Source organism: Oncorhynchus mykiss, chromosome 1, assembly GCF_013265735.2.
Source record: "Oncorhynchus mykiss isolate Arlee chromosome 1, USDA_OmykA_1.1, whole genome shotgun sequence".
Lineage (NCBI taxonomy): Eukaryota > Metazoa > Chordata > Actinopteri > Salmoniformes > Salmonidae > Oncorhynchus > Oncorhynchus mykiss.
This window is the reverse complement of record NC_048565.1, coordinates 31,454,483-31,479,021: the sequence shown is the minus strand read 5'-3', so window position 1 is coordinate 31,479,021 and position 24,539 is coordinate 31,454,483. Positions and strand designations below refer to the sequence as shown.

Genomic DNA, 24,539 nt, shown 5'->3' with positions numbered 1-24,539 from the left:
CGAAAAGGTGTTTGCATCGTTGGGGCTGTGTGTGTTATGATTCTGAACGGTCAAATGGCTAGAAACAATGACAAAAAGCTGCCATGTGGGGAATATTAAGTGGCTCGTTTCATCTTGTTCTTACACCATGTCTTGTTTTGAAGTGTTTCGACTGATGACACGTCTATGCTAATATGGCTTAAATTCGCTAGCTAGCTAGCCAACAACTGTAACAATGTATTTGAGAGACAAGTGCTTATTGTGTACATTTATTTATGTTTTCAATAAACATTTGGAGACAATACAGTTCCCATCTCAATAATCCTTTGGCGTTGACAGTTGTTTTGCCCAAACGTTGCACACGCATCGGTTTTGTTGCTGAACAACCCATCCGTGTCTTTATCACATAATGTAGATGTTGTGACTGTATCGTTCCTGTGCCCACACTGTACTGCTTGTGTACCTCTCCTCTCCAGCTGCTGTGTGCTGTAACAGTGCCCAGCTGCTTCACACCAACACAGGGAGCACTGCTGTGACTGTGTCACTGAATATCTGTGAGAAAACACAGCGCCATAACCTCGCCACTTTAATGAGCGCACCGAGCAGTGTTGCGTAATAATCAACACCCTGCTAATCCAGCCAACTATCTCCATTCTTACCCTGTCCTCTGTGTGTTCAGGAGATTATACTGGAGAGAATGTATACCATGGTCCTGGAATATTTTTTGCCATGCCAGTTGCTGTGTCGAGGGGTTTAACTGGCATTAGAGACCATGTACTTGCAGAGCTAGGAATTTCCACACAGAGCTGTTGGCCAACATACAGTGGGTTCCATCCAGAGGTCAAACAGCCTTTATTCTCTGCCTGCAAATCACATCCTGTGTAGCAGGGGTATTCTTAAATTCCCTGTCAGCACAAGCTTATGGAACTCGTGGGTTTGCAGGAATCCTAATTGTAAAACAATGGCAGCCATTTGACATGTTTTCCCTGATGCCATTGACTTCGATGTAAATTTTGTACAGTATTTAGTCTCAGCTAAACAGAATACTTTTCCCATCTATAAAGCATGGACTAATCAGGGTAAACTCCTCTTATGCGCCAGGTGTTAGTCTGGCTATAGAAGTTTACATTGACTGGCCTCCAGTTTTATGAAGAGGGCAGCTGAGGAACTCAGAGCGATCTCTCCTTCCATCCCATCAGTGTTATACTCCCGTTCTGTTCTCACCTGTGATGTGTGCTGAGAGGATGATGTTACCAATCCCTTTTAATCTGCCTCCTTGCTAAGACACACTAACATGCTGCTTTCAATCATGTAAGGTGGACCTTAATTAAATGTGCCTGAGTACACAGCACCTTGCCAGGAAGCTTTCTGCAGCCAAGGGCATGGATGAGCCACTGCCATGAGCTGTCAGAGCTACTTCCACATTCCTGTGTTCATTCTGCCCAGCTTGGAGGCTCAAACTCACATTCTGAACTGGTTTAAAATAACAGTCACATTTCTGTGTCACTGCTGTACCATTAAGGAATTTCTCAGTCTGTGGTTGTAGTGATAATGACCAAGCTTTTAACTGCGATCATCCTTGATTAGGCCTAAATAATCTTCAGTGCACAGCTGAGCGTAGACACCTTCTCACACACAGCCCCCAGACTGCACTTCCCTCTCACTCAGTGTAACCAGTTACTCCACTTAACCCGATAGGCATCCAGTGTAAATGGGGCAGGCCCTATTATTTATATTTGAAGGGGTAACCCTGGTCTAGCGAGTAAATCTAGAAGCCACAGGGACCAGACTGCCTTCACTCTTACATCCTGAGTCTCTGGTCACTGTGGTGAGGGCAGACAAAAGCTATGTTGTGAATTGAACTTTTACTTGATTTAGAATGAAGTGAAGCATTTTAATCAATAATAATAAATAATACGTTTGGAGAACTTCTAATGTGGTCAGATCCCATTAATTTCCCTATATAACATTTCACTGTCACTATGTTCATTGAGCAGAAATTAAATGATCATGTCACATGTTTATTTATATTGCCTGTGTCCTTTGCAGCTCTCCCAGTATATTTGACAACAAGCGTACAGACCCCACAGGGCTGACGGCCCTGCTGCAGTCCACAGACCTGGTGGGTGTGGTACACACTCTGTACTGCATCCTGCTCCACAGCTCCGCCCTGCCTGAGCCGGCTGCCCAGGGCCCACAGGAGCCCTATGCCCCAGGGGTCATCCAGGTGGCCCTAACGGGCCTCCGCTTCCTCAACAGCTTCGCCCTGCTCGACCTGTCTGCCTTCCAGGTAACACACACACACCACTTCATACTGAGGTACAGGACACACACAGAGAGAGACACGCACACATTCTCACACTTGAATCCCTCATCCTGCAGGTCCAGTAGGTGGTGTTAATTACAGTGACTCTAATTCCAAGGGTTATGCTGCCTGCGGGGCAGGTTTTTCAATACCGGCACATCACATACCATACAGTATATACTGGTCTTGCTGGTTACGTAGGTGTATTATGCTGGACACATTCCACAGACAGACATTCCAAATAGGGGGTGCCATGAAAAGGCCTTGTCACCAATGTCCTCTCTCACAGTTTTATTGACTAGCACCCTCATAATATAGAGCTGGCTGGCTTCTCTGTGCATCGGCAAGACAGAGCAGCTATGTCTGGTAAGACGAGGGGCTGGGGTGTGTCTATTTGTCAATAACTGCTGGTGCGCTAATATTATAGAAGTCATGATAAGCTGTAGACCACACCATCTACCAAGAGAGTTCTCATCTATTTTATTCGTAGCCATCTATTTACCACCACAATCTGATGCTGGCACTAAGACCACACTCAACGAGCTGTATAAGACCATAAGCAAACAAGAAAATACTAATCCAGAAGCGGCACTCCTAGTGGCCGGGGACTTTAATGCAGGCAAACTTAAATCCGTTAAATCCGTTCCTCAACCAGAGGAAAAAAAACTCTAGACCACCTTTACTCTACACACAGAAATGCATTCAAGTTCTCCCTCACCCTCCATTTGGCAAATCTGACCATAATTCTATCCTCTTGATTCCTGCTTACAAGCAAAAAACAAAGCAGGAAGCTGCCGCTTTCAAGGAGCGGGACTAATCCGGATGCTTATAAGAAATCCAGAACCATCAAACAGGCAAAGCATCAATACAATACTAAGATTGAATCCTACAACACCGGCTCTGATGCTCATCGGATGTGGCAGGGCTTGAAAACTATTACAGACTACAAAGGGAATCCCAGCCGAGAGCTGCCCAGTGACGCAAGCCTACCAGACGAGCAAAATGCCTTTTATGCTCGCTTTGAAGCAAGGCAATACTGAAGCATGCATGAGATCACCAGCTATTCCGGACGACTGTGTGATCATGCTCGCCGTAGCCTATGTGAGCAAGACCTTTAAACATGTCAACATTCACAAAGCTGCGGGGCTCGACAGTTTACCAGGACGTGTACTCAAAGCATGCACGGACCAACTAGCAAGTGTCTTCACTGACATTTTCAACCTCTCCCTGACCGAGTCTGTAATATCTACATGTTTTGAACAGAATACCATAGTCCCTGTGCCCAAGAAAACAAAGGTAACCTTCCTAAATGATTACCGCCCCGTAGCACTCACGTCAGTAGCCATGAAGTGCTTTGAAAGGCTGGTCATTCCTCACATCAACACCATCATGCCGGAAACCCTAGTCCCACTCAAATTCGCATATGACTCTAACAGATCCACAGATGACGCAAACTCAATCACACTCCACACTGCCCTTTCCCACCTGGACAAAAGGAACACCTCAGTATGTGAGAATGCTGTTCATTGACTACAGCTCAGCGTTCAACACCATAGTGCCCACAAAGCTCATCACTAAACTAAGGGTCTAAACACCTAGCTCTGCAACTGGATCCTGGACTTCCTGACAGGCCAACCCCAGGTGGTAAGGGTAGGCAACAACACATCTGCCATGCTGATCCTCAACACTGGGGTCCCTCAGGGTTGCGTGCTTAGTCCCCTCCTGTACTCCCTGTTCACCCACGACTGCATGGCCAAGCACGACTCCAACACCATCATTAAGTTTGTTGATGACACAATCGTGTCACCGATAACGACGAGACCGCCTATAGGGAGGAGGTCAGAGACCTGGCAGTGTGGTGCCAGGACAACAACCTCTCCCTCAATGTGAGCAAGACAACGGAGCTGATCGTGGACTATAGGAAAAGGAGGGCCAACCAGGCCCCCATTTAAAATTGAAAGGGCTGTAGTGGAGCCGGTCGAGAGTTTCCACATCACCAACAAAATGTCATGATCCAAACATACCAAGACACCTTTTCCCCCTCAGGAGACTGAAAAGATTTGGCATGGGTCCCCAGATCCTCAAAATTCTACAGCTGCACCATCAAAGCATCCTGACTGGTTGCATCACCGCCTGGTATGGCAACTGCTCGTCATCTGACCGTAAGGCGCTACGGAGGGTAGTGCGTATGGCTCAGTACATCACTGGGGCCAAGCTTCCTGACATCCAGGACCTATATACTAGGCGGTGTCAGAGGAAGGTCCAAAAAATTGTCAAAGACTCCAGTCACCCAAGTCATAGACTGTTTTCTCTGCTACCGCAAGCAGCACCGGAGCGCCATGTCTAGGACCAAAAGGCTCCTTAACACCTTCTATTTCCAAGCCATAAGACTGCTGAACAATTAATCAAATGGCCAGCTGGATTATTTGCACCCTCCCCCCTACACGCTGTTTATCTATGCATTATGATTTAGTAAATCTTTCCTTAACTCGATTTCTTGAACTGCAGTGTTGGTTAAGCATTTCACGGTAAGGTCTGTTGTATTCGGCGTGTGTGGCAAATACAATTTGATTTGATATCCCTGTGCACAAGCATCAGGCAACACAAATATCCCTCTTTCCTCTTCCTGGCAGCAACAAGGCCATGTGTAACTGATCGACAGGCAGCAGAGGCCAGGTCTTGGAGCTGGTGCCATTGGACTGGAGTATTTATCCTCAGGATAAACCTGACCTCTCGGACATAAACATGAGTGTCCCCTGACCGAGGGTCAGTTGCTGAGGTTAAATGGAGCACTGTGGGTCAGAAATGCGGATGGACCTGAGTGATTAGTGCTGTAGCCCGAGCCATACATTACCAGCTCTGATCAAGAGAGAATGACAGCTTCACTGTGCTCAGGCAGCGCATAAACAGAACTGCGTAAGGGAGGAAGTGGGAGAGTTATTAATTATTTTAATACCTGTGGGTAATTAACACAGAGGCTGCTCTCCCTCGGCTCCGCCATGCTCAGGCTATTCATAACAGCTGGAACTCAAAGCTTTTCAGTGCCAACGTTTTTATGAACATTTTAAATAATGTTTTTTTGTGGCCTGTGTTGTAATCACCTTGTGGTTCACATTACCCCACACTAGTGCCGACTAATAAGCACTACAGTAGATGCTGAGCTGCTCTCTCTTCTCATTGGACATTTTGCTAGGCCCCAGAATCAACTACCAAATAATGTGGTTAGAGGGGATTTCAAGCTGAAAAGGACACTGCTGGTGATGAGTTATTTAGCAAAAATTTTATTTCTATTTTCAAGTAAATTAATAAAATATTTTAGTATTTCATCACCAACCTTTTGGTGCCCATCAAAACAGACAGTATATTCAGCCTTTGCATTCATTCACTAACAAAATATAGGGTTCAGTTTGTCTCGCTGTCCTAAGACTGATGTGGTATGGTTAATTATTATTTGGGGAGAAATAGAGTTCTATGTCTCCAGTATTGCAGGGTGTTATATTGAGAGTGTAGACAGCAGTAAGGCTCAGGTCTGCTAACAGGAGTGGGCCTCTCAGGTAGGTACAATTTAGGAGACTGTTTACCTCCTCCCCTCCATCAGTCCCAAAACCTCATACATACACCCCAACCTGATTCCAGTGTGTTTTTTCTCTGCTTACCCTGTGGTGCTCAGTCATGCTGACATGTTTAATAAATACTGTCTGTGGACCTCTGATAGCATCTCATTTTCTGGGGATTGGGGTCCCTCTGGTAGGACCCTCTGGTGTTGGTGCTGGGGAGAGACCCCCTAGCAGGAGTCCCTGTACACTGCATCATCCAGTCTGAATCTCTACCCGCTAAAGCACACAAATCCCTCTCCTCTCTTTTAATTAGCAAATCCAGCCTCACTTATATTACCATCATCGTGTTGATTTTCTACTCTTTAGGACGGTTGTTGTTCGCTATCCACTTAGATTTAGTGACTGCCTCCAGCTAGATTGTGTCTGCTTTGTGTTTGTGGTTTTTGTGGTGTTTGAATGCTGATGTTTTTTCTGTGCTGTCTCAGACTGTTCTAGGTGCCGAGGGCCTGTCCCTTGCTTTCCGTCACATAGTGAGCTCCCTGCTGTGGTACTGCTCTCAGCACTCCTCTGAAGAGCTGCTGCAGGAAGTCATCATCTGTGTGGGCTACTTCACCGTCAACCACCCTGACAACCAGGTAAAGGTCTAACACACACACACACACACACACATACTCAAATATGTAATAAAGTCAATGTTGTTGTTTCATGCCTTTTTTGACACCCCTAAAGATTATTCTATATAAAGTAGTCAAAAGTGTAGTATTAGGTCCCATATTCCTAGCATGCAATGACAACATCAAGCTTGTGACTACAAACTTGTTGGATGCATTTGTAGTTCGTTTTGGTTGTATTTCAGATTATTTTGTGCCCAATAGAAATGAATGGTAAATAATGTATTGTCTCATTTTAGACATACCCCCAAGACAGTATTTGAATGATTATATTATACAGTCATTTTTTCCTCATCTTTATCAAGGGTGTCAATCATTTCAGTTCCCACTGTATCTGTTCTGTTTCAGAAATATGAGATGAATGGTATCTGGTTTGGCATTGTGGCCCTGTTGCAACAGTCTGTCCATATAATGATACTTCTGTTTCCTTTATATGCTTCTGAAAACGTATCATTAGATGAAGAGAGGGTGTAGTTTTTTGTGGTTCATACAAAAGCAACAAGAGCCACCTCTTTAAATATTCATATGTTGCCACCTCTGTGCTGTTGGGCTGTGGGTGCTCTATTGTCCCTCAGTAGCATGGTCCATTGTTCTGTCCCAGTGGAGCTGCCAGTTCTCTCTAGTGTTGTGTGCTTTGCTGTGTTGGCCCAGGCCTAGTGTTAAGGCTACTGGGCCTATGTGGCTGTGAGCAGGATGTGATGGAGCAGACTTGGCTGCTGTGTAATTGGCTGTCATGCATGGTCTGTCTACTGAGCCCCTGAGCAGCTTACAAGTGCTACAGTTGGCCAGGCTTTAGTTAAGTGAAGCCTGACCCTCAGTGCCAGCCATCGAGCTTTACCTCAAACCTCTGCCTTTTTAATGTCCTCACAGGCGCGGTCAACCACGCAGCAATTTATAGGCGGATTTCAGTTTCTAATATCCATGATGTTTTAGTCCTAATTAAAGAATCTGTCTCCATTTTATGGCAGTTCAGCTCTCCTCTGCTTCTCCTATCCAATTTAATTATTTAGATGTACGTAATTAGCATTTGTTGGCCTGATTTGCATATTATATTGGATAATTGAATGAGGACCGATGATTGAATTAGGGGGGTGACAGATGATTGGGCTTTGTACTTGCCCAGCAAAGTTAACCTAACAGTCTGCCTGGGAGTAGCAGACCTTTGCATATTCATTTATGACCAGCGCACTTTGCTAATTTGAAATGCCCTAATGCAAAGTCTTCAACCTGCGACTTCCAATCAGGGCACAAGCTGCTGACAATTTAGTAAATGTTATATGTAGCCTTTGTCTATCTACTCCAATGTCATCCCAGAGAGTGAAATCAGTGTTTAGGACTTGTTCCTTTTTATTGTTTATTTGATAGGTGTGAGAACCCTTTGAGAAAATGTGAGGAAATGTGAAGAGCAACCTTCGTGGACTGATCCTGGCCAGTGGCACGGTTCCTGGAATTTGTCCATTTGATCTGGGCCCTGAAAAGAGCAGGATGGATGGAGAAGAGGGGAATATTTGGAGTAGCTTTAGCTTTTCTCAGACTAATGTAAGCATTGGCAGAGCACAAAAGCAGGCCCGCCCGTGCGGTCACACAGACTGCTGCTTCACTGTCGGCAGGCAGGCACACCAGCCTTTGTTTATATGTGTTGCTGCTCATAAAACGTAGAACTTTGAAGACGGTCTTTGTAGATATATATTCTCCCTGCTCTGAGGGTATGAATAACTCAGCCTGTCACATAGAAATCCGTTGGGAGAGTGACATATGTAACCTTGTGTGTGCTTAAGTGTTTCGGCTCACAGGGCCATGTGGCCATATGTTTTCATTGTCTTTTGGGAGAACCCATAGAGACAGTCACACTAAAAAGGGGCTAAATGAAACTCGTTTTGTCACTGCCATGTTCCTTGTCTCATGAGGGGATAAGTACCGGTAAGCTCCCGTGACTTTTTCTTCCCAACCTTCCAGTGATCCATTTGTGAGTCATTCATGGTGATGATCTCTAGGTTCTTTAAAATGTAGGAACAGTAAATGCTAGCGATGTTGACACGTTAACCCAGACCCCTGGCTTTGCTTGCTTTCCATTTCATGACCAGTTCCAGACTATGGAAAGTTTTCAGGAGCTTAATGCAATTTCCCAAATTGACTTAAATTGACATTAATTCATCCCGACACTTGCAATGCATTTACTACTCGGATACAATATTTCAGTTCACTAAGAAGTCTACTGTAAAATAGAAAACTATCTGCTTGTGAACTGCAGTAGGCCCCTTCCCAGACTGACATCCCACACATCAGTGTTATCTGCAGCCAGACCAGCCCCTGTCCTTCCCATTCTGTACGAAGGTGTTTCCTCTGCCTCAGACTCCAGCTCACAGCTTTGCACCTGTAATCCCTGATCAACTCCCCATTACTGCCAACATAACCCTAAACCTTCACGCCTTCCTGGGGAGCCAACCCAGTGCTGGGGAATGCACCCTATGTCTCCTACTATACACCACAGTAAACACACACCAACTCAGACTGGTGACTGGCAGGTAAGGGTGATTGTTAGCTCTGTAGATGATTTACACACTCCATATTGGGAGGGCCCAGGTCCAACTAACTTCAGTGTAGTTAAGGGGACATTTTCCCCATAAACCTTCCATATCTTTTTTAAGAAGTTGTATTTGCAGAATGACTCATTTTGATTGTGGCTCTTGGCAGTTTCAGAACGGCATCATCTGCTGTAAGTTGACATGGTTATTAGGCAGATAGATCTAGAATAATTACACGTTATTTGGCAAACACCGTGTCACATGTGGTTTATAGGAGATGAATACCCTTGGTCTGTCTCTTAAAAGCCATGGTGGGATCTTCTCTTCTTGTCCAGGGGATATCTTAAGTCAATGTCCATGTCGACATCTGATTGTCAGTTGACAATTTACATCATCTCAATCAGGTGGTAGCTAGTTGTTAAGAGGCACATTCAGCAGTAGCTTGTCTTCCTGAAAAAACTCTGTGTCCTCTAATATCATCTGCCCCTCTCTCTTATCAGTAGGGCCGTTCCTTCACTAGGGTAACTCCAGTGTGTAGAGGGAGGCTTGGCAGAGGGTCTGACTTGTGTTGTGGGCAAGAGCTTCAGGTTTGTTGCCCTGTTTTGAAGGCTGGCATGGTTCTTCTAGCTGAGGTGTCTGGGTCTGTCTAGACAGCATGCGGAACAGAGACTACTCCACTGTCCATTCATCCACGGTAGTCTTCCTATGTGTGGAGGAATCTCACATTTAAAATGTTTAATGTGCTGGAATTACAGTACAGGTTCACTCTGACTCTTAGAAGTTGTCAAATCTAGCTAGCTAGCTAACCTTGGTTATTGCATGAGAGTTTTATTTTTGGTAACACTTTATTTGGATAGTCCATACCGCCTGGTTTCCGCTTCAACTTGGGCTTTCCCAAGGTTTTGTTTGCGTTTCGGAACATTAACTTTACACACTCTCTGTTGTCTGTGGACAGCAAAGTGGTTATGTAATGGCGAGTCATAAAAGAGCATGCCTGTTTGAAAAGGCAGATCTCTGTAGTTAAGACAGACCAGAACCACCAGGCACTTGAGCTTTACGGGTCTGTGTTAAACTGCGGCTTGATTCATGGCTTCAGACAGACGCTTGCTGGACCTTTTTATGATGTCAGGGTTTGAATAGATACTTCCAGTGGACAGGAACACCGTGTGGGGCACTGTCATTGCTCTTCACCTGGGGTGATGCCTACAGAGTCCTGAAAAGTTGCCTGTAGACTTGGTTTCTGTAGGACTAGGTAACCTTTGGCTGCCAGCTGGCCTTGTTTTACAGTGCCTTCAAAGTATTCACACCCCTTGACTTTTTCCACATTTTGTTGTTAGACTGAATTTTAAATTGATTCAATTGAGATTGTGTCACTGGGCTACACACAATATCCCATAATGTCAACGTGGAATTATGTTTTTAGACAATTTTACAAATTAATTAAAGGTTGTTAGTATTCATCCCCTTTGTTATGGCAAGCCTAAATAAATTCAGGAGGAAAAATGTGCTTAACAAGTCACCTAATAATGTGAATTAACTCAATAATAGTGTTTAACATGATTTTTGAATGACTACCTCATCTCTGTACCCCACAACTACAAGTATATTTAAGGTCTCGCAGTAAAATTCAAACACATTCAACCACAAAGACCAGAGAGGTTTTCCAATGCCTCGCAAAGATGGGCACCTTTTTGGTAGATGCGTAAAAAAAAATCTAGAAACAAACATTGAATATCCCTTTGAGCATGGCAACTGTATTAATTAAGAGGGAAGCCTGTACAGAATAAAAATATGCCAAAACATCCTGTTTGCAATAAGGCACTGAAGTGAAACTGCAAAAAATTTGGCAAATTAATATACTTTATGTCCTGAATACAAAGCGTTATGCTTGGGGTAAATGGAACACATCACTGAGTACCAATCGTCATATTTTCAGGCATGGTAATGGCTGCATCATGTTATGGGTATGCTTGTCATCGGTAAGGACTATGGAGTTTTTTAGGATAAAAATTAACAGAATAGAGCTAAGCACAGGCAAAATCCTTGAGGAAAACCTGGTTCAGTCCAACTTTCCAACAGACACTTAGAGACAAATTCACCTTTCAGCAGGACAATAACCTTAAATACAAGGCCAAATATACACTGGAGTTGCTTACCAAGACAACATTGAATGTTCATGAGTGGCCTAGTTACAGTTTTGACTTACATCAGCTTGAAGATCTATGGCAAGACTTCAAAATGGATGTCTAGCAATTATCAACCAATTTGACAGAGCTTGAAGAATTTAAAGAATAATGTGCAAATATTGTACAATCCAGGTGTGCAAAGCGCTTTAGAGACTTACCCAGAAATACACAGCTGTAATCACTGCCAAAGGTGATTCTATGTATTGACTAAGGGGTGTGATTACTTGTGTGACTGAGATATTTCCGTATTTTATTTTCAATAAATGTAAATCCTAAAACAAAGTTTTCACTTTGTCATTATGGGCTATTGTTTGTAGATGGGTGAGGGGGAAAAAAACATGTAATCTATTTTGATTTCAGGCTATAATACAACATAATGTGGAATAAGTCAAGGGGTATGAATACTTTCTGAAGGCACTGTATGCCTCCCTGCAGAGGGCACTTGAGGGTGGGCAATTTATTTAGGCAGCTGAGGATGGAACACTGCATAGTGGAGGATTATGAGATTGCTGTATGGTTTGTAGGTTGAGTCCTTAGTGCATCGGCCCCAACACAGACGCTGACTTCTGAATCTCTGAGACCTATGAAAGTTCAGGATTATGATGTCCAAAAGCAGGCCCTGCAACAACAAATTGTTAGTCTGCAGTGTTTCTGAAGTGTGTTTTTCAATATTCTGATGAAAGATTCCTTTACCTGGGATCTCATAATCAAATGTATGACCACCTTCTCTGGCCGTTCCTCCTCCGGCAGTGTTGCAACGGTAAAGATTGATTCGGTGATCTAGGATCTTGCGAAGTCCTGCAGCTAGCTTCTAAAATGAAAATAAGCAGCTGATTGTTTTCAAAATAGAGATCTTCCCCTTTTTTCCTTCTGTACAGTGGAGTTAACGTTAGATTATTCTTGCATTACATGACAGTGAAAATACAGGGTATTTCGGTATCCTCCTAGTGAACCTGCATGTTTGTGAGTTCATCTTTGTTAACCTCATTGAGAATTTGCTTTAGTTGCGTGCCAGTGGAGACTAAACTCCCCTAAAAAGCCTATTTTGTTTTAGCTGGTCAGTAAAGAATCTTTACAGACATTAATAGGAAGAGGCATCGCCTGTGGCCCTTTGAACACTGCTGTAGAACAGAGCTTTGAGGAGCTTCACCTTGAAATTATAAAAGCAGTGAATTATCGCTTTGTTTATCCTACCCTTAAACCTTAAAGTGCATTATCAAAGAGAGAATGCATTGGAAGAGTATTGTTAAGTGTATTCTCCAAATCTTGTAAATCCTCTGAATTTATGTCACTGTGGCCAGGGGACCTCACCCTGCCCGTCTGGTTCCTATTTCAGCTGAGCCCCAGCCTGGGTCTCTGTACCTGTAAAGCAGTGGGGTGTTTTTCCAGACAGGATTTACTGTGGTGACACCCCCCCCCCTCCAGTTTTTAGAGAAGTGCTGATGGCCTTCCCAGGCTCTGGGGAGATGCCCTGAGCATTAGGCCAGGACCCCTTCCTTTGGACCAGTTCCCGCTCTAATCAAACTAGGCTGGACGTGATTTGGTTTTAATATTGGTGGGCCGGATGTAATTGTGTGATTGATTGGCCGCTGGTAAAGGGGAGCAGGATGTCAGCCGGGTGAGAACTCCATTAATGGTATTGCTCATTTCTTAGTGGTGGTGGCAAGGCTACAGTGGAGGTCTGTTCACCCTTCCCCCCCAATCCTACGCAGTGCATGCCCTCTTAACCTAAGCTGCACAGTGCACATCCACAGGGATATGGTCTGGTGTTGGCTTCAATATCTCAGTGACACTCACACAGTTGGAGATAACTGTTACCAGGTAATACATAAAAGCCTATATATTTTGATAATGAAGTCAAGATATTTCTCATCAAGAAGATATTTCACATTACTATTTCTTGTTGCCCCCATTTCACAACAGCTCGGAAATTACCTGCAGTACAAAGGAAGAGCAAAACATCCCATCATTGTGTTTTATAGCCTGTAATTGTGTGGTGGGATGCTGTGCCCTCCAGTTCTCCTCCTAATGGGTGTTTGTGTGTTGTTTTAGTGGCAGATTTATGGGTGGGAGGGGTGCAGGGCAGTGATTTACGGGCGGCACTGGCTGACTGGCCCTGCTCTTTGTGTTCCAGGTGATAGTGCAGTCTGGCCGCCAGCCCAGCGTGCTGCAGAAACTGTGTCAGCTACCCTTCCAGTACTTCAGCCACCCGCGCCTCATCAAAGTGCTCTTCCCTTCACTCATCTCAGCCTGCTACAACAATCCCCAGAACAAGGTTATCCTGCAGCAGGAGATGAGCTGTGTGCTACTGGCCACCTTCATACAGGTAACACACACACTGATGTTTTGGCGAAGCTTTCATTTTCTGAAGAACTAGCACATTTAATGTATACAGAGCAAATACATAATAGAGCCACCGGTTTAGTCAGTCTTTTTGGTTTAAAGGCACAGTGTAGTAAAAAAAAATATGTTTCTGTATTGTATACAGTGCATTCGGAAATTAGTCAGACCCCTTGACTTTTTACATGTTTTGTAACATTACAGCCTCATTCTAAAATAGATTAAATAAAATCCTCATCAATCTACACACAATACCACATAATGACAAATAAAATAGAGGTTTTTAGAATTTTTTGCAAGTGTATTAAAAAAAAAAACAGAAATACCTTATTTACTTAAGTATTCAGACCCTTTGCTATGAGACTTGACATTAAGCTCAGGTGCATCCTGTTTCCATTGATCATCCTTGAGATGTTTCTACAACTTGATTGGAGTCCACCTATGGTGCATTCAATTGATTGGACATGGTTTGGAAAGGCACACACCTGTCTATATAAGGTCCCACAGTTAACACCGCATGTCACAGCAATAACCAAACCATGAGGTTGAAGGAATTGTCTGTAGAGCTCCGAGACAGGATTGCAGGCGCAGATCTGGGGAAGGGTACCAAAACATTTCTCCAGCATTGAAGGTCACCAAGAACACAGTAGCCTCCATCATTCTAAAATGGAAGAAGTTTGGACTCTTCCTAGAGCTGGCTGCCCGTCCAAACTGAGCAATCGGGGGAGAAGGGCCTTGGTCAGGCAGGTGACCAAGAACCCAATGGCCACTCTGACAGAACCTTCCAGAAGGACAACCATCTCTGCAGCACTCTACTAGTCCGGCCTTTATGGTAGTGGCCTTACTGAAACCACTCCTCAGTAAAAGGCACATGACAGACCGCTTGGAATTAGCCAAAAGACACCTAAAGGACTCAAACCATGAGAAACAAGATTCTCTGGTCTGATGAAACCAAGATTGAACTGAATGCCAAGTGTCACGTCAGGAGGAAACCTCGCACCATCTCTACAGTGAAGCATGGTGGTGGAAGCATCATGCTGTGGGGATGTTTTTCAGTGGCAGGAACTAGGAGACTAGTCTGGATCGAGGGAAAAATTAATGGAGCAAAGTACAGAGAGATCCATGACGAAAACCTTCTCTAGAGCGCTCAGGACCTTAGACTGGGGGTGAAGGTTCACAATCCAACAGGATAACAACCCTAAGCACACAGCCAAGACCACGCAAAAGTGGCTTCGGGACAAGTTTTATGAATGTCCTTGAGTGGCCCTACCAGAGCCCAGACTTGAACCCGATCTAACATTGCAGTTACGCTCCCCGTTCAACCTGATAGCACTTGAGAGGATCTGCAGAGAAGAATTGGAGAAAATCCCCAAATACAGGTGTGCCAAGCTTGTAGAGTCATACCCAAGAAGACTGGAGGCTGTAATCGTTGCCAAAGGTGATTCAACAATGTACTGAGTACTCTGAATACTTATGTCAATGTGATGTTTAAGTTATTTATTTTTTATACATTTGCAACAATTTCTAAAAACCTGTTTTTGCTTTGTCATAATGGGGTATTGTGTGTAGATTGGGGGGGGGGGGAAACAATGTCATCCATTTTAGAATAAGGCTGTAACGTAACTAAATGTGGAAAAGTCAAAGGGTCTGAACACTTTCCAAAAGCACTGTATACATTAAGAACACCTATTCTTTCCATGACATTGACTGAACAGGTGAACGCTATGATCCCTTATTGATGTCAAGCATTGGAGTCAACATGGGCCATCCCTGTGGAATGCTTTCGACACCTTGTAGAGTCCATTCCCCGACGAATTGAGGCTGTTCTGATGGAAAAGGATGGGGGGAGGTCAACTCAATAGTAGGAAGGTGTTCTTAATGTTTGGTATACTCTGTGTTTATTTACACACTGATGTTGGAATAATACTGTGAAATTGTGAAAATGATGGTAATTCCCTTTTAGTGCAAGGGCTGGTTGAAAAGACTGCCTGAAATTTCTGCCTGTTTTGGTGGGATGGAATTTTGGCCTGCCCGGTGACATCCCCAGGTGGTAAATTAGTCAATAGACCAATAAGAAAGAGTTTACAAACCTCTCAGCCATTAAAAGCTAGTTTTCCATTTTCCCAAACTACTCCCAGACAGTCCTAGCAAAATCCTTGTATGAGAAATTGCTCTTTTAGTTACTTATTAATCCTATTTTAATTGAAAACAATCACAGTAAGTAAGGTACTTAATTGTTACCCAGAAATGATTTGATATTGAGATCAAAGCGGCTGCATTGGACCTTTTTTCTCCTGGTGGATATTTAGCATCTACATGGCTTCCTCAGTGGATTTACCTGCCAGTGGTTTAGCCTCCAGTAAACAGGCTGTCTCCTTCATCTTCTCTGACAACATCGCCTCTCACCACCTAGCTACCACCATTATTTACATTAAGATTATCTCGCACAATAGAGGGACAGGCTATTGTAATTTCAGCCAAACAGTGGGAAGATCTATAGATTCCTCCTTCCCTGTGTCATTATTTATTATAGAATTAACCTGAGATGAAGCAAAAATTTGCTTTGCTAGTACTTTTGCTATTTTAATAGTATTAAATGGATAGTTCACCCAAATTACAAAATTACATATTGGTTTCCTTAACCTATAAGCAGTCTATGGACAGTATGTCCGCAATCGTGCTTTGGTTTAGTTTCCCTGGCATTGTTTCTAAATGTTAACTTCTTAGCATTTAGCACACTGAGTTATTTCGGATGTTCAAAACACACCGTTGTCAGGATCAAATCCGGCATCATGAAAGTTGCAAAATGTATGCAAAAGTTTGTTTAAGGTAAAGTTATCTGTTCGTACCTATTTAGGTTGGTTAGCTTCAAGCATGATGAGTTATGGTTGGCTTAGATATGGTGGATAAAATGTTCCATTTCTTCACAGCTGGTGAGCAATGGTGTCTGGCCTCTCCCCTACTCCTGTCTTAATACTGTGGATCACTCTGACATATTCCTCTTTTATTTCCTCCAGGACGGTGCCTCAAGTGAGAACCATCCAGACAACAGAATGCAACAAGGAGGTAGGTATTCTTCAATGCCATTTTTCACTTTTAATTTGTTTTGATAGTTTTGCATTAAAATGTATTAATGCATTCACCAATTATTTTTAAAAAGGTCACAGGACAGTGTTTTCAATTGAAAAATATGAATTTACATAAATTGTTTTGGTCAATTGACGATTGTAATTCTTGAATATTAGTGTATAATCGTGAGGCATCTTGCTCAGACAAAAAACAATGTTCTATGGTTTGTCACCATGCAGACAGAGTCTCTCAGCCACTGGATTACTGTGAGCTGTCCGACCGCTTTCCCAGAGACCAATGGGAATCAGCACTGCAGTTCTTCCTCAAAAAGCAGGAGGACTAATCCAGAATTGCATGCCGACCTCTAACACGCACATATACATAAAAAACACTACAAAGTAGAAACCGACACTTAACCCTCCATTCTACACTACATACTTTCCCATTTAGATTTGAAGTCTGCATATGGGCTTATTCTTTAAAAAATGCAGTCTTAGCCTTCCCAAAACTCTTGAAATCCTAGAAGACGAGGGATAAATCCTAACTTGAGATGCACATGTATAACTAAAATGTTTGTGTAAGTCATCCATCGATGTCCATGGGCGATTTGCACGAAAGTTTGAGTTGGAAGTGAGTATCTTGTGTATTTTACCGTGAGTCACGCACAATAATTATGTTCCTTGTCCAACCAAGTAATTTGCTTTCGTGTTGTGTTTCTATTGTGGATAGAATGACAACGTAGCAGAAGAGAGCAGAGATCATCAAAAGCACTCTCATAATGGTTAGATTACATAACATGTTCATCAATAATACTGTGTACTTCCTGTTAATTCCTTTTAATATTTTCATATACAGTTAAGATGTGAATGACCTGATCAGAATGTTTTTTTCCCTGTAGTTATTTTACAGGCGTTGGGCAGTTTTGTACTTCAATATGTAAGTTGCATAGTCTATATATGTTTATTCTGTACATTTTAGATTTGCTCTAGTAGGAGCTGTCCTGATTTCAAGTACAAATGTTTCCCTTGTTCTTGCCTTTATGCTGTGAAGAACTTACAAAATATAATTGATTTAGTAAATTACATTTTTATCCCATTTAATAAATTATTTATTATTAGGCATCATTCATTGTCCTCCAGTTATTTTTATCTAGAGACTGTGCGGCTCACTCATTCAAGTCTCAATGATTTCCCCTATGTCTACTGATCAAGTGACAATTAATGAGAACTACTGACTGTAGCCTCTCTGCCTGTGTAATTTTCTGCCTGTACAGCATTGTAACATTTGTAATAGTGATTAATATCCCAGGTGGTGTGAGGAGCTGGGGTAAAAGAAAATGGCTGGTCCATCTCTATACCAGACTCAGTTCTGCAGACCCAGTCAATCCTCTGCTCTTGCCTTCAGCTCAATCAATCCCAACAGTTAATTCAGAGCTCCCAGCAAGGAGACATACCAGTGGATATTTTTTGAAAGATAACTCCTAGAAATTAATGCAATATTGAATAATTATTTTCAGTACATAAACCTATACAGGGCTGGGTATATTCTCACAATTCTTGCCAAGTGTCTCTTCAACTTTAATATCAACTGAAGAGGCCTCTCATATTAAGGGATAGTAAATGCATAAGACTCTTAAACGCATTTCACATGCAGCATACTGCAGCTCTACAATGGGCCTACCGCTTGAAAAGTAGCCTAGGTCTATTATTTCCCTGAAATAGTGTACCCTACCCCTACCCCAAACTGTGGAGTAGCCTAATTATTTATACATCAGAATTATGACAACTGATTACGTCCATTAGATTCCTATCATTTGTTATCGGTTAGGTGAAATCCTGAAATGACGCAGGAGGAAATTACAGCATCTATTTTCTTTCTGCAGCTTGGAGCGCAACAGTGGATTAACGAATGCTGGCTGTTGTTTGGACTAATGTCTATCAGATACAGCTAAATGGCTGATTGTGAATTGCAGATTTTCATACTATATAATTATCTGATCAAATGGAAATTAGATAACTGTAAAACCATGATCTGACGTGCCAAAAGGCATTACGCACTTTATTTGCCAGTTGTCTTGCAACCCCCCCTCTTAAATGGCTTTATGGACGAATTAATGAGTTGTGTAAATGACAGAAATATGCAACAATAAAACTAACTACATAGCCTATCTAATGGATAAAGCAATTCCAACATTTGAGGCCTATGGATGCTGTTATTTTCTGTGCGACTTTGAAAGTTCTAAACTTTTATTCCAGACATTGCCTTCCTTATATGCAAAACACTTATCAAGTGAATATGAATGTGTATATATTATGTTTAAGGGGGAAATAATTTGATTAGGCCTGTATCTCAAATCTATGCTTTGTTTCTAAAATGCATTTTAACCACGATTATGAAATATTTCCAGAGGAAAGATTAGGTGGGGTACAAGGGCAGAATTTGTTGGTCAGTAGGCTGTTGCATAGCTACAATTATTGACATAAAAGACTATGCATGGCAGGATAGGCCTAGTGGCTTTTTGATTTGATGCCAGAAGTCACATAAAGAGACCTAGCTAGGACTACTACTATGTACTGTGCTGAAAGACTGATCATGTCTCCGATCGTGATTAAGAGGTTAGAATGCTGTTGCGTCCTCTGATCAGAAAGTTCATCCACAACAACAGATTGTTGAGGTCTAGTATGTCGTCAGTATCTTGACCTGCACTCCATGTCCAGAGGCTATCCAGGATTTTGCCTGGAAGGAAAATAAACCCAAGACATGCCAGTATGCGTTCGCAGGGTGGGAGTCCCCTTCAGCACAGACTCCAGCGACAGAGAGAGGTGGGTTTGTTGTGGTTCCATTCAATGTATCGTTTGCAGATGATGCCAAGCGTAGATAAGGAGCCGCCGAGCCCTGTCCTCTGTCTAGACTTGTGACTTTACAAGTGAAACTGGAATGATCACATCGCAAATCCATATGTGGAGGACAGTTAAATAAACAATATGTTATCCTCAATTGTATTTAACAAACAGGCCTCAACGTAGAAATGCTTGCATTTGACCAACTGATTCTGTTGCGTTACGATTTTTGAATATGCCATTAAAATGATACCTTCCATCAATTTGATTTTCTCTAATGACTAACGCGATTCTGTGAAAGATTGTGGTCTTAACTGACATTACAGTGATTTATTTTGGATGGTTCGAAATGAATTTGACATTCTATAGGCCTATTACATCTCAAACGTTTTTCACCCTGGCTACATAGTTTAGATTAAGCCCATAGGCTTATGGCAACGCAAAACCACCATGAAATAGCCGTTTCATAAATACATAGTGATTTATTTTGTCCATTTGAAATTTCAGTTAATATTTGATTGAATTACTGCATCTATGAGATTTCACATGCAGAGTTCATTAGACATGAAACCGTCCATATGGGTTTAATACGATAGCCTACATTTTCGCATAATAAATATCAATAACTTACTTTTTCTTGAAAGGTTCCACAATCTGTATCCCATCCACTTAATTACAATATTTTACAGGGCTTGATTTTAAATAATCTCTAGAAATCATGCACATCTACAGAGTCATGGTCGCAACCCGACATAGGAAACTTACATAGATGAAACTATACAACTGTTGGCCACTATGGATAATGTTCTGATATGTTCATCATTACAAGCTATCGACTCATAATAAAGTTGAATGTTTGTAGATATAATCCTCACGTAGGCTATGTCCAACCATGTAGGTAAGATCCGAGGCTCAGCCTCCGCTTTAGTTATAGCCCTTGGTTGTCACTGGCTGGTAACTTAAAATTCATCCGATCCTGAGCAATGCAGACCAGTCCCTCCGTGAACAAATGGTGCATCCTCATAGACAAATCCAGCGTTATTGTTCTTTAAATAAGATGAAATCCTTTTCCTCTCAAAGCTGTTAACTAGCCAATTCTCATGCAGAGCACGCGGGAGCATGCTGGAGTTCGAAGCGTCACTGTTGGGCTGGTCTCACGTGTCCATCGGACTTGGTACCATGCTGTTCGGGGTGTCGGGCAACTGCGACGACAAGGAGGTCACATCACTACCGGAGGAGTTACCCATGGAGCCCGATTCAGAAAAAGACACCTGCGATGGAAACGGTTGTTTTAATTAGCGTTTTTCTTCTCTCAATATTGCTTATTGCATATTGATATTGACCCTTATGTTTCGATGAAGTCCAATGCAAATATTAGGCCAATATGAATATTCATGTAAATCGACCAGCCTTCGAATTTGATGCTGAAAAGCATTTATTTAATTTAGAAATATTTGACTGAATAAAATCGCATTCTCTCATCTGAATCGAGATATGCCATTCAGTGATCAAGTGGATGATATTTGAATAAACACACATTTATTGCAAAATGATTGTGTGTGTGTGCCTACCAACTGCCGGAAAGCGGGCTGGTCCAGGTCACTCTGCAAGGCGAACTCGCTCAGGGCCTTCCAGGGGGGCTGGTAAGTCTGCACCTCTACTGGGTTCCCTAGGACCGTGTTGTCGTGTCGAATTGGACTGCCTGCCACCATAGGTGTACCCGTCAGCCCCTGAAGATTCTACAGTTAAAATGTATCACAACAAACATCTCACCACCATCCATCTGGTTTTCTCAACATTCAAAGTGCAATATGGTCGGCAGGTAGCCTAGTGGTTAGAGCATTGGGCCATCGAATCCCGGACAAGGTAAAAAGCTGACGTTCTGCCCCTGAACAAGGCAGTTAACCCACTGTTCGTAGGCCATCATTGTAAGTAAAAATGTGTTCTTAACTGCCTAGTTAAATAAAAATATGCATTCATTACATTTTATTTGGCACGCCCTATTAAATAACACCTGTATTTTTAGTTTATGTTGCATTATAATGTCTAAATGAACTTACAGTTTTATCGATGTGATGCTGTTGTTGAAGTTGCTTCATGAATATAGTTCTCTTCTTGTCTTTACAACGTTTGTTCTGAAACCAAACTCTGATGACCCTCGGGCTAAGACCGGTCATCTCTACCAATTGTTCTTTCATAAGAGCGTCTGGTCTTGGGTTGGCATTGTAACAGGTCCGAAGGGTATGAAGCTGCTTCTCGTTCAATACTGTTCGCACCCGAGTGGTTTTCTCTGACTGCTTGTGGACGTGGTTCCGATGAGGAGGCTGTCGAACTGACACAGGATCTGTGGGACAAATATTAAAAAGGAAATATCTTTGAAAATGTAATTTCCACTGACTGAGCCAAATTTAGAAAAGCAATCATAACTGATGATAGATACACTTATTCTGCCTACTTCTCCCTAGTAATTACACAATCAAGGCAGGAGCATAGGAAACTCACAAAGAAAAATAAAAAAACAATCATATAAAACACCCACATTCCTCAGTGAAGATGTACTCAACCAAAAATAATAATAACGACGATCATGTCATTTCGTGATAATTGATAAGATTATTTGGTAAACTTTAATTAAACAGGCTATACAATATTTGAATATCCCTTCAAATACTAACTCAAAAACATTTTGTGAATTACAAATACAATTTAAAATGCCTCCCATTTAACATTAATTTATTTGTTGTTGTATAATCATATTTCGATCGACGTCTTTTATTCTGTATTTTTCTAACTTCACACCTACAAACTCAAAACTTTCAGTATTTGAATTAACAAAAATATATCGACCATTGCTGCATACCCCCTTTACACAGCCAAAATGTTACCTTATTGTTTTCAAAATAAACGAATTGACATACACTTTAGTCTAATAGCTTTAACAACTTAATAGATACAAACAACACCCAATATGTTTTAATTAATGTTTAGTCTACCAATGAAAGTAATGTAATAAACCTATAGGCTTAAAAGTCTGCACACTTGATCAGTGAAAGGAACATATTGCAGACACGTATAATAATAATAACTTATTATAAAAAAATATATTATTTTACAATTATTATTATTATGCTATATCCTTTCGTTGTTATTAACGTTAATATTAATATTATACTCTCGTTATTATTATTACCACCATTATTCGTTCACTGACCAGCAATATGAAAAGACCTGGAGAGAATATTTCCCGGACTAATGGGGCTTCCCGCTGAGGCCCGTTCCAGAAGTAACCCGTGATCAGCCCGACAGAGCAGCTCCTCGTCCCGCAGAGAGAACTCATCCCCCGGCACAAGCTGCCGGCTGCACACCGAGCACCTAAAACACTCCATGTGGTAAACGTTGTCACGAGCTCTCATCACCAGATCACTGCTGCAGAAGCCAATGTTACATTTTGCACATTTAATCCCAAATAATCTGAAAAGGACATAGGAACATTGGTCTCAATATCTTATAATGCATAACAAAAACATGCAATTTAGTCAGATGAAGGAGACGAATAGCCTACGACAAAAGTCGACCTTTTTTGATTGTATTTTTACCAAATAAACCAGAAACTTTGACTAGGTTGTGCTATTCTCTCTCATGTGGAAACTGTTTAGTGTCAACAAGCAGTTTGAACAATTTCTCATACATGTCCACTTCAGTAGGCCTAACTACAATTTCTTTCACAATTGGGGCCTTTGGAAATTCCAAAGCTCTGAAATCACGTCAGTGAGGAAATTTAGTCAACTCCTACCTTACATAATCTCTTTTGCAGTATGTTTTGCCATCTCGGACGAAGCAAGTGCACGTCTCATCCAGGTACTGACTGCATTCCGAGCACTTGAGACAAGCAGCATGCCACTCCAGGTCCGGGGCGACCCGCAGGATATACTGGTCGTGGATCTGACTCCCACAGCCCACACACATTGCGATTCCAGACTTCTCTGTCGAATGCACAGTATATTAATGCTACCACCACCTACACCAATGTAATCACCAGATATACTCGCTAAATCCCCGCATGTTCGTCCAGTGTCCACTCTGCAGCATGCAACCGTGTCGTGTCCTGTTTTGTTATCCTTGTCATTTCCAGAACGAAGGGCCGTAGCTATATACGGGTATAACTGGCCGTAGACCTAAGATGTATTCACATCACCCTTTTCAGTTATCGAAATTGACCAATGCAACAAACAAAAAAATCGTGAAATGTTCCAATAATAGCCCAATATTGTTAACGATCAAATCAATCTTAAATGTGCCTGGGTCAAAATTAAAATAGGGACACGAATGTTTACTTACTTTTGGAATGATCCCCCATATCACCCAAGAAAGAAGAATTTAATATAATATCCACCATACAGGAGGGATAGTGCAGGCCGATAGATTAAGAAATTGAGTGGAAGACTGCCCGGTCCCGTTCCTGGTTGACTGCTAACTTCTATTCCTCGATTGAGAGGTGGGAAGAGAAGAGCAATGTCCCACGCGCAGAGTGACGTCACATGTCAACCTGGACCTCTGTGCGTTTGGGGAGGGGGTAAACTATGCAAAGGCTTTGACTATGAAACAATAGACTACTTACTAGATCAGTAGTTCTCAACTGGTTTTTGCCTCTGGACCCAAATAGCTGGAAAACGATTTTAATGCTATATTGATAGTAAATGTACAATTTATATGACAAGGGAACAACAGTCCTACCTTTTCATTTTCAAAAAATACATTTTGCCCATATTCTTGATGAAGAATGCTAAACTCACTGGTTTGAGACCAAAAAATCAACAAACTCTGCTAAATAGCGCTGCTAATAACACTCTATTGAAAAGACTGATTAAAGAAAAATTGTTCAGAGGTAAAATGATAAAAAAAACAAAAGTTAATTATCATTTTCTACACATTTTAAATGCACGACCCACCAGTTGAGAATCGCTGTAGGCTTACTAGATCAACATAGACCCCCTCCATCCGTGTTTTGTTGTGTCCAAGCCAGCGTTTTCTTTTTTGTTTAAAAAGCATGGAACTGGAAGAAAAGTT

General features: G+C 42.1%; 2 protein-coding genes across 8 annotated transcripts in view; one reads left to right on the top strand and one right to left on the bottom strand.

Annotated features, from left to right (window-relative positions):
- Positions 1-17,753, top strand: part of LOC110521059 (S phase cyclin A-associated protein in the endoplasmic reticulum) — an 88,020-nt gene extending 70,267 nt beyond the window's left edge. For all 5 annotated transcript variants that reach the window (XM_021598504.2, XM_021598492.2, XM_021598486.2 and 2 more), the window contains 5 exons: positions 2,029-2,269; positions 6,327-6,476; positions 13,358-13,549; positions 16,581-16,629; positions 16,872-17,753. In XM_021598504.2, coding sequence (XP_021454179.2) covers positions 2,029-2,269; positions 6,327-6,476; positions 13,358-13,549; positions 16,581-16,629; positions 16,872-16,975 — 736 coding nt within the window. In that variant the 3' untranslated portion in view covers positions 16,976-17,753. The remainder of the gene's footprint in view (positions 1-2,028; positions 2,270-6,326; positions 6,477-13,357; positions 13,550-16,580; positions 16,630-16,871) is intronic.
- LOC110521096 (insulin gene enhancer protein ISL-2B) lies at positions 17,297-23,959 on the bottom strand. Of its 3 annotated transcripts, none has more exons than XM_021598520.2 (6): positions 23,811-23,959; positions 23,266-23,455; positions 22,684-22,943; positions 21,533-21,816; positions 21,044-21,211; positions 17,297-20,743 (listed from the first exon to the last, which is right to left on the bottom strand). In XM_021598520.2, exons 1-6 carry the CDS (start codon positions 23,866-23,868, stop codon positions 20,627-20,629), a joined length of 1,077 nt encoding a protein of 358 aa, XP_021454195.1. In that variant the 5' UTR covers positions 23,869-23,959; the 3' UTR covers positions 17,297-20,626. The 3 variants fall into 3 exon arrangements, with proteins under 3 accessions (XP_021454195.1, XP_036831496.1, XP_036831498.1); XM_036975601.1 differs by having other exon boundaries at positions 22,684-22,898; XM_036975603.1 differs by having other exon boundaries at positions 22,684-22,844.
- Positions 23,960-24,539: the final 580 nt, after the last annotated feature.